The sequence below is a fragment of the Phalaenopsis equestris genome, unplaced genomic scaffold (genome assembly GCF_001263595.1).
Source record: "Phalaenopsis equestris unplaced genomic scaffold, ASM126359v1 Scaffold000703, whole genome shotgun sequence".
Lineage (NCBI taxonomy): Eukaryota > Viridiplantae > Streptophyta > Magnoliopsida > Asparagales > Orchidaceae > Phalaenopsis > Phalaenopsis equestris.
Window position 1 is genome coordinate 44,464 of NW_018165143.1, and position 11,040 is coordinate 55,503.

General features: G+C 30.0%; 1 protein-coding gene across 1 annotated transcript; it reads right to left on the reverse strand.

The window, feature by feature from the left end:
- Nucleotides 1-9,403: 9,403 nt before the first annotated feature.
- LOC110030357 lies at nucleotides 9,404-10,121 on the reverse strand. Its single transcript, XM_020733028.1, has 3 exons — nucleotides 10,001-10,121; nucleotides 9,861-9,952; nucleotides 9,404-9,709 (listed from the first exon to the last, which is right to left on the reverse strand). Exons 1-3 carry the CDS (start codon nucleotides 10,063-10,065, stop codon nucleotides 9,519-9,521), a joined length of 348 nt encoding a protein of 115 aa, XP_020588687.1. The 5' UTR covers nucleotides 10,066-10,121; the 3' UTR covers nucleotides 9,404-9,518.
- Nucleotides 10,122-11,040: the final 919 nt, after the last annotated feature.

Sequence of the window (11,040 nt, forward strand, 5' to 3'; positions counted from 1 at the left end):
ACCTTGAAAACCTGAACCTTGAATTCTTGAAGACTATAACCACTGATCATTATCGAGACTTTTCTCAAGTGACTCCAATTATTTGAGATGTAATTAACTATAGGGGTTTGCCTTTATAGGGAACTTGGAACCCAGGTAAAATAAACCCTATTTAATCTTTGTATTAAATAGGGGAACTTGTCGGTCATACATAAAAGGTTCGCAGACCAAACGGATGTCACAAATCTCTTAGTTTGCAGGATTGGGTCTATCGCTGAGGTCTACACTTATCTCTCGGGAGGGTGTAGTATTCGCGGTATCAGGCACAATTATGCAAACTATCAGACTAATGAAGTCCATTTGGTCTCATTTTTTCAAAAATTAAACATACTACTTTTAAAACTCAAACTATATATCTTTTATACTTAAATTAAATCTCAAAAATTATTTTCATATACCATATTTTCATAATTAATCAATCGAAAAAAAGTTGACCGACAGCATCACAAAACAAAAACAGATAGGAAATGAATATTTATCATGCTGATCCCAAATAATTGGGATAAGGCTGATGACAATGAAAATCCTACCTAAATTTAGAAAATTGACATAGTATGGTTCAAGTTTGACAAAAAATGCGCGTGTTAATGAGAACTATTTTATCAGCAAAAGATAAAGTGATTCCATTATCTTTTAATTTCTAAATTTTAAAAACTACAATATGAATATAATAAAGTAACATGTGAAATAAAGTAACAATGAAAATCCTACTTAAATTTAGAAAATTGACATAGAATGGTTCAAGTTTGACAAAAAAAGCCCGCGTTAATGAGAACTATTTTATCAGCAAAAGATAAAGTGATTCCATTATCTTTTAAATTCTAAATTTTAAAAACTACAATATGAATATAATAAAGTAACATGGGAAATTTAGAATTAACGAAAGGTCTCATTTAATGATTGTATTTTGACAAGAAAAATATAAATAAGTATCTTCCATCACATATTTTTTCTAAAGATCTGCTGATCAAATTATTCCATATATGACCATTTAACCTTCCAAAGAGAATGGAAAAACAATATAATGTTATACTAGTAGTTTGACGTCAATTTCTATCAACGTGGAGAAGAAATATATAAATAAATATTTCTCAGATTTTTTTTTAAATTGGTGAGTTGCAATAACCAAACAATTAGCATGAGATCTCCTATCACTGTTTCTATTAAAGAAAATTCAAGTGAGATATTATCATATATGATAGTTTAAGTTGATAACCAATATGAGTATTGTGGTTGGGAAATATATATTTTACATTGTTTCAAGAAGAAATGAAGATATATGAATAAAACATAACCCTGTATGAAGTCTTTCTACAATGTAAACCATAAAGATGTAGCATTGTAAAGATCATCCACCACAACTCAAAATATGTTTGTCCTATCTATCATAGAACCTGAAGAGAACCCTGTTTATAGTCGCCCATCTCATAAAAACATATGCCATTAACATATCAAGCGTGGCCACCTCAAGTTAATTTAGCCTTGTTTGAGATGAAATATATGGAAGATCTCTAGTGATAGCGTGTGCATATCTAGCATACCCCTTCCAAGGATGAATGCACCCTGGAGTGACAATAAGCTCCTCATGATTGAATACTTTGATATTCACGATGCTTAAAATGTTCTTAAATTCTTTTTAACATAGGATTTAGCATACAACCTTCTGTAGTTTCTTGCCAAGAAAAACCAAATTTGCAAGCGCTCCACCAGTTTTCTTACCACTCCATATAAAACTAGCTAATTGGTAACTTTCACTCTTCTCATGCAGTCAAAAAGAGAAGATAATCAAACCAAAATCTTAAGTGACCAAGTTCAACTCTTCACTTGGTTGAAGGAGCTAACATTAAAGTCTACCACGACTCTATTAAGCACTCTAACCCAATTATAAGAAGCTATGTTGTCCTCATTGCAATAAAACTGCTCTGAAAGCAATGAATGGGTGCATTATACGTTTCTTTCCTTCAAAGTCGCCCCAGCTCAGGCCTATGATCTTTTCTCTTAGGCCAACTTGGAGCCTCCCTTAGATATAGCTTATGCAGCCTTCTTCGAAGTTCACAGGCCAACTTTCTAACCAGCACTGACTTTGGCAGGTATAACATCCTTACCACGCAAGGACAACTCTGACCTTAGGCTTAACTGAGGAACAACATTATCAGCACTCACTATAGTACTAGAGCTAGATTTGATAAAGAGAGAATTGTTGATGCTGGAAGGTATATAAAAATTGATAGTTTTGATGCCATATGAGTAGATGATAGAGCCTTTGGAGAAGCAACTTTCTTCACTTTTTCAATCTCTATTTCTCAAACTCTTGTTGTCTTCTCTTCAAAGGATTGCTTCCCCATCCACATCTTTAGGTAAGGTGGTGTTTGGTACGATATTTTTAACAATATTTAAGTTAAATTTAATGTAAATCTAGTCAAATGCTATAAATAGGTTAGATAAATCCACCGTTAAATTAAATTTAATTTTTGTTTGTTCCATTTATTAAATTTGGATTTATTAAATCTACTAATTAGTTGAATTTAACGAATCTAATGCTGGAAAAAAAATTCAAATAGATTTATACCAAACACATCATATGGATTTAACTGAATTTAACCTTAATTGAACCGAATATTATTTTGGATTTAATAATAATTAGATCTGATGAGTTTATTAAATCCTATTTAAATTAAATCCTACTTGTAGTCAAACACCCCCTAAGGTAACAAAATTAAGATCCATTCCCAATCCCGTTAATAATAACAAGTGAGTTCTCAATATCAACACTTGTAAGTTGTATTGATTTGCTTAACTCGATATACAAGCAAAATTAAATTCAAGATTCATTTTATTTTTTTTTTTGGTTGACTGAGCTAGAAGAGCTTCCACTTTATCCATATTTTATGATGAGTAAACCTTGTAGTCAAGGACATAGACCTTAAATACCACTAGTTTATTGTAATCCTCAATTGATAGACCGAGATTCAATAACCTTTCCTTTAGGATTTTGGTCGGCTAGCATCAACTATCTCTCACTAACTTTGCAAGGAAGTACAAGTCGTTTAAGTTCTTTATCTTCTACTTTAGAAAATTCATATTGATGCTTGGATTAGAACAATGATTGTACTCTCCTTGAATCCCTCCATCACAAAAAGTTCCAAAAAATGCTCAGGTTCCACTTTGCCCCCCTACTTGCGGAAGAAGACAACAAATAAGAATATGCAGGCGAAGGAATTCAGGACATGATCAAAATCACAATGATCAAAAGGAAAAATATAAGTTGTATCCAGAGTATAAATTGAACCTTGTAAAAATATAACTCAGGGTCTGCTCAAGAATTTCAAGGGTGGGCATTTCAAGAATGTATGATGTGACTGTAAACTCAAGTCAGTCAATTCTTTTGCAATTTAGGTTTTTTAATAGTTTCATCTATTCATTGGTCCTCCTTTCAATTGTTATTTCTTGATTAATTTAATTTGATTATATTAAGCATCTGCAAAATAGAATCCAAAGCAAGTTAGAAAAAATATTCATTTAAAAATTTTTGCTTTGGATGTGCAAATGCTGCTCTAGCGAGACTTGAAATTCTGAGAGATTATGTTTTACAAGCATGAGACCTTTTTTTTTATTTAGGGAACTTCATTAGAAAACCTAGACTCTATGAAAGCTCACAAAATTGGGCTAATATAAAAAAAAAAACTCATTTGTCATCACTCTCAAAAACAATCATTGCATATTTCTGAATTTTAAGAAGCAATCATAATTGAATCTAATATTAATTATGAAGTTGCTTAGAAAGAATATTTAAAGTGAGATGCTATAATTTTCTTTTACAAATGGCATAATTCTAGTCAATAATATGTCATAATAAAAAAAGGAGGACGTTAGATAAGTGGGGAACAATTAGAATATAAATTACCTAGGATTAGTTGAACAAAGATTAAATATATAATTTATGATTTTAGTGTATATAATATTAACAATATTGATTACAATAAAGTGATAAAGAAGCACTTATGTATGGTAAATTCAAGTTTCTAAAATTCATTATAATAGAAAAATAAGAAATAAAGGAGGATATAGGTCTAAAGCTAGGTTAGTGAACCTAAAGCTCCTTTACAATAGAAAATAAAATGGACAATTAAAAATAATTAAAATAAAATCACAATTAGATCAATTATGTTTTATGAATCCAAATGTTTAGTTGTAAAACTAAATTGAGCCTAACAAAAATAAGAACGTTAATATGTATGTGGGGCCAAAAATAGAAAAGATGAATTAAGAAATAATTTAAAAAATATACATAGTGGAAGCCTCATCTTTTGAAGATAAGATAATGAAAAGTAAACTCAAATGATTTATCTACACACAACAAATGATAGAAAATGCACCAATCACTGCAATTAAAAAATTTATTTTAATAAAAAATTCATATGATTCATGCTTGTATGTATGATGCATGTATTGTAAGCACTAACTCCTTTTGATTTTGGTTAATCTGACGGCGGATCCACTAAGTGAAGGCTCTATAAGAAATCATTAGATTTTTTAGGATTAGTACCTATCTTCTGTGATTTTTGGCATCTTAGTGTGTGTGTGTGTGCGCATGTGTGTATGTGTGTATATACATATATACAAATATATCTAGATCTATGTGTGTGTGTGTACATGTACACATACGTACAAGTAAAATATAGCATACATGCAAAGTGATATTTTTGCATTGGGATATAGTGATCATTGATTGATATATATTATTTTTTAAGAACTATACAACAACAACAACAAACATTCATCCCACTAAGTGGGGTCGGCTACATGAATCTTTTTTCTCCATTTTGTCCTATTGTCTGTCATATTTTCATTTAATTTAATTGATTAAAATCATTTTTTTATATAATATGCCCAAGTCTTTTTAGGTCTACTTTTGTCTTTCTTAACATAAGTCGAATCGAAAACATCCACTCTCCTAGCCGAATCATCAGATGGTGGACTTTTAAAGTGACCAAAACATCTAAGACGACTCTCCCTAATCTTGTCTGTCACTGGAGCTACACCAACTCTTTCACAGATAGATTCATTTCATCTTAGTAACACTTTACTTTATTTTTATGTTTTTCTTTTAAAAGCCAACATTCTACTCCATAAAGCAATGTAGATCTCACCATCATCTTATAAACTTTTCCTTTAAGTCTAAGCAGTACTTTTCTATCACACAATAGACCTGATGCATTCCTCCGCTTCAACCAACCAAATTGAATTCTACTAATAGCATCCCTATCTATTTCACCATCACTTTGAACCATAGACCTGAAATATCTAAAATGTTCAGAATTTTTAATGATTTGATCCCTCATAATTACAACTCTACCACTAAAACTACTACTACTAAAAGTACATTTCAAGTATTCAGATTTAGATCTGCTCAAATGAAGGTCTTTAGACTCCAAGAAGGTCTTTAGACTCCAATGTAAGACTCCAATGTACACCTCCATAATTCAAGTTTTTCCCAAACTCTTTCTCTACACTTCTCCACAAGAAGGATATAATCATTGAAAAGCATACACCAATGTACATCTTCTTGTAAATGTCCAGTAAAAAAATCCATAACTAAAGCAAAAAAATATAAGTTTAAAGCTGATCCCTGATGTAATCCAACTGAAATAGGAAAATACTTGGTCAATCCTCCTTCTGTTTAAATACATGTAATAACTCTAGTATGCATATCTTTAATGACTTCAATATAAGTCATAACAACACTTTCCTTCTCTGGAACTCTCCAAAGAACTTCTCTTGGAACCTGATCGTAAGTTTTTTCTAAATCAATAGAAGTCATATGTAGATCCTCCTTACTCTCTCTATACTTTTCTATCAAACCTCTTAATAAATGTATAGTTTCCATAGTAGACATGTCCGAAATAAATTCTAATCATAAACTCAAATTAATTATGAGAAATTTTTGTATCACGTCTTAGCCCATGTTCAATTACCCTCCCTCATAATTTTAAAGTATAACACATTCTCTTAATTCCTTTTTAATTTGCATACTCTTCTTTATCCATTTTATTCTTAAAAGTCGGATCAAAATACTCTTCCTCCACTCCTTAGACATCTTTATAGTTTTTAAAATAATATTAAACAGTTTAGTAAGCAAATAAAATCCTAAATCTCGTAAATATTTTCACACTCCAATTGTGATATCATCAGTTCCTACTAATTTTTCACCCTTTGTTTGCTTTAAAGTCTCCCCAACTTCCTTTTTACTAATGCGACGGTGAAAATAAAACGTTCTACTAAGGATGTTCATATTTTCGAAACTTCATTAAAAAGTTTATCAAATTATCTCACCCACTGATGTTGAAAATCTTCCTCTAAGAAAAGCACTTTTGATTTCGTCTTTAATACACTTTACATGAATTAAATCTTTATTTTTTTATTTGTTTAGCTACTTTATAATATATTTTTTGCATTCTTTAGTATCTAATTTATTATATAAATCATTAAAAACACAATTTTTAGTGTCACAAATTATTCTCTTAGACTCCCTAAGGGCCACCTTATATTTTTTTCAATTTTCTAAAGTTTTATATTTAAACAAATTTTTATAGCATAACTTTTTATATATTATATTTTCTTACACATTATTATTTTACCACCACCTATTTTTTATTTATAATTTTTTTTCCTTTTGATTCTCCAAGTACAACTTTTGTCACTTGTTTAATATTATTTGTTACTTTATCCCACTTAGAATTAATTTCTTCATAAAAATCTTAAAACATGAAATCTTAAAGTTTACTCATAAAAATAATATTATTTGTGTATTTTAGGTGCCCATATCTAATTTTATAATAATGTTTCATTGTATTCTTTATCTTACAACACCTAATTTTAAAATTTAGAACTAAAAATCAATGTTGAATACTTAAATTTTCACTTCAAATGGTCTTACATTCTCGACAATCTCTTTTTCATATAAGAAAATAAACATTTTATACTTTATTAGATTCATTCTTATAAGTAATAATATGTTTATCTTTTTTCATAAATAAAGTATTAGCACGCTGAAACAAAATATAATATTGTTCTACATTTTTCATTAATCACTATAAAAAAATCATCATGAATATTTCTAATATCTTCCACCACCACCAATATGTCCATTTAGATCACCTCCAATAAAAATTTATTTATAAAGAGGTATCATTTGTATTAATTCTTCTAGGTCATTCCAAAATTTTTCTTTTGAGCATATATCTATATATAATCGAAGAGAATAAATATTTATAACATTAAAAATTTTTAGTATCAACAACAATCTTTATGAATATAATTCTATCTTCAATTATATTAATTTTTACAATATTATCTTACAAACTCTTAACTATAATTACACCCATATCATTTTTAGTGTGATTCTTTCCGGAATATCAGAGTATAAAATCTAAGCTACCAATTTCCTTAGTTTTCTCTCTAACCCATTTAGTTTCTTAAACGCATGAAATATTTATCTTCTTATAAACAATAATATCTAATAACTCCATTAATTTACCTGTGAAAGTATCTATATTCTAATATTATATCCTAATATTAGTTTCATGAACTAATTTCTTTATCTGCATCCGTCCATAATGTGTGAGCCCTTGCTTATTTGACAATACACCCGAGCGTCGGTGTAACGGCCATAGCATATTTTTCACTGTATTCAAGTCATATAGTGTGTCATTTATAGGAGACTCCCTAACATTTACACAATGATTTGAAGGATTAATGTCATGGTTTTTTGAAAAAAAATTTACACGAGTTGTCAACTACTTAATGCAACCCTCCACTTTGTGCACTCGGGGCTTGGAACCCAACAATTACATTTAAAAATTATGTCGTATGATAATCATTATAAAATTATTTACATATTTAAAAGTTTTATTTATAAATTTGTCTGAAATTATTATAGTATAATATTTATTTTTTTACTTATGTCTCTTTTCTACCTTTTGCATTATCATTTACACTTTAATAAATCCAATTTCATTTATTTACTTTATTTCTTACAAATTTAAGACTATTACTTCATGTTTTTCAGGCAATTATTGGCGCATCATCAAGAGGGGTATTTCTAAACTTATGCTTGTAGTATTATATTGAAAGTGTTTCAAGTTAGAGATACATAATTAAATAATGCATTTAACTTTTATTTACATTTTAGTTGTAGAATAATATGAAAATTATATTGCGATAATTTTATTAGTGTATACAAGTCTAATGAAATTATGTTGATATTTGTTGAAATAATTTTTGTGAGTTCCGTATAGGCTGGCCAAGGTAAAAATTATTACAATCATATGTTAAGCAACCAGCAAAAAAAAATAAAATAAATAAATAAAAATCATGCATCACAAAAAATGATTGAAATAGAGAATAAGACTAGTGGAGTTTCGTATAGGCTGATATTTGTTGAAATAATTTTTGTGAGTTCCGTATAGGCTGGCCAAGGTAAAAATTATTACAATCATATGTTAAGCAACCAGCAAAAAAAAATAAAATAAATAAATAAAAATCATGCATCACAAAAAATGATTGAAATAGAGAATAAGACTAGTGGAGTTTCGTATAGGCTGAAAATGTTGGTCCTTCAATCAAAAAAAGGAGTCTTTTAATGCTTTGCAAGGAAAATTATAAATCATTTGTTTAATGCCTCAAGTTATCTGAGCACCTATAATTTATCATCACGCTAGTCTCCTAAAGTTAAAGAAACTTTACTCATCATTTTTCTCGCACCCTGGATTTAGATGACGGTACATCCCGACAATGAAAGATGCCATAAAAGAATACATAAATATATATTTTTTTTATTTTTATAAGAAAATATTATGTATAAATACTAGTTAGTATAACAGAAAAAATAAAACTTATATCATTTCATAAATAAGAATTCAACAACTAATACAACTCAAGAAAAATAAGAGAAAAAATGAAGAAAAAATAAAATAATTATTGTGAAACCCCTTAAGCAAAATGAAGCTAAAATGTTAAACATTAAGGCGCTCTTTGGTATAACAATATAAATATCATCAAAAACTCTAAAACTAAGTGTGCTCGTACAAAAACACTCCTGAAAAAGGTGGCCTCCTAGGAAATTGCACTTATAGGACAAAATCGTGAGGTCATTAGGTTAAAGTAACAATATATTGATAGGTAAGAGCATTACACCAATCTGAAGATATGAATATCTATATAGTACACTAGTGGATGATTATGGGTTAAGAAAATTGTTAAGGATGTCAGTTACTTTAAGAAGTGGAAATAGTAAAACCCCTTAAGTAGAATGAAGCTAAACTTTTAAGAATTGAAGTGCCTTTTGGTGTAATGGTTGTTATTTCATCAAAAACTACAAAATTTGCTGTGTGGGAGCACTCCTCCGATGGGTGATCTCTTGACAAAATTACACCAATGGGACAAAATTTTGAGGCCATCAGGCCAAAGCCTACAATATCTCAAAGGACGGAGTTTGGCCTGTTACAACATAGGGGAACCAAAGCCCCCATAAATAAACTCAAAGAAAAGAAAAATGCACCTGGTCTTAGAACGAGATGAATTTGTGAGCGAGGACCAGAAAACATCCAACCGTCTTCGTCCAGAGATTTCACCTCCTTCTGGAGCGATGCCATCAGATCCGACCTCAAGACTTAGCAATGAGCGTTCAAACGAAGAATAGAATATTATCAGAAGAAGAAGCCCGGTAAAATTAAAATCAAAAGAATCAACTGAAGGCTTTTAAGAAACCCTAGGGCTACAAAAAAAGAACGATTGGAATTGAATGGGGCTTGAATGTTTACCAGTTAAGGCCGCCTCCTTTCGGTCATGAACAGAGATGAGATCGGTAGGAAAATGGTAAACAGAATCATCAATTAATCCAGCGTTACTACTGCTGGAAGCACCGCCAATTTGCCCGGCGCTCGCTCTCGAAGCCGACGATCTGGAAGCACCGCCAATTTGCCCGGCGCTCGCTCCCGAAGCCGACGATCTCGCCGGAGAGCTCATTTGTTGCAGCAGGGCCGGCGCAACCTTTCAATACTCCGCTTGAAGGTATGGCGTGATTTTCCAAGTACATATATATTTTTTATCAGAAATTAAATTGGTTTCGTTTGCATTAAAATATGTTAAATGTAAAAATTCATTAACTTTTAATATTTTTTTCATCTCAAAATAAATTTAAAATTTTCGTTCTTATTTTTTTTATTTATAAAAATTCTGTAAATACCATTGTGTTATGCCGGTAGTTCTAATTAAAAAGAAGAAAAATTAATATATTTAAATCTAAATTTTACCCTTTTACAATTATACTATCTAGATTTTTAATATCTCATAACGAATATCACTATTTTAATCTTTCAAGCATTAAATACATCCTATTCATATATAAATAGAACTAGGGGTGTAAACGAGCCGAACACGAGCAGCCCAGGTTCAGCTCGTGTTTGACTCGATCATATTTCGAGCTCAAAAGTGTGTTTGTGTTCAGCTCGTTTGCTTAGCTAGCCGAATACGAGTCATTCACAAACAAATGTCGTTTTGACAAACCTAATCACGTAGTCATAAGATGTTAAGGATTGAGACAAGATTTAAGACATCATTTAAATCTAATTTAATAATTTTTATTTAATTTTATTTATTAATACTTTTAATTGATTATAAATCTTTGTAGCTTTGTAGTCAACTAAAGTTTTTTAAAATACTACCCATCAAAGATACAATATAATTGATTAGTAGTATTTCGAGCCAAAACGAGCGGAACTTGAATGAACAAATATTTGTTCGTGTTCGGCTCGTTAACTTAGCGAACGAGCCGAACACGAGCTTTTTGCGAACAACGAGCTGTTTTGACAGCCCTAAATAGAACGACGTGTAAAAATTAATATTTAGGTGTTAGGTGTATAAATATAGGAATTAAACAGGTATTATGTAATTTTTCATATTTCTATTTCTAAGAATTTTGCAAGAACTTCTGAGATACAT

Excerpts from the sequence above, each read along its gene's own strand:
- LOC110030357 (XM_020733028.1), bottom strand. The coding sequence starts at position 10,065 with ATGAGCTCTCCGGCGAGATCGTCGGCTTCGGGAGCGAGCGCCGGGCAA. Across the intron at positions 9,953-10,000 it reads CAAATTGGCGGTGCTTCCAG|CAGTAGTAACGCTGGATTAA; the intron begins ATCGTCGGCTTC and ends CGGTGCTTCCAG. Across the intron at positions 9,710-9,860 it reads AAAGGAGGCGGCCTTAACTG|TCTTGAGGTCGGATCTGATG; the intron begins GTAAACATTCAA and ends CTCATTGCTAAG.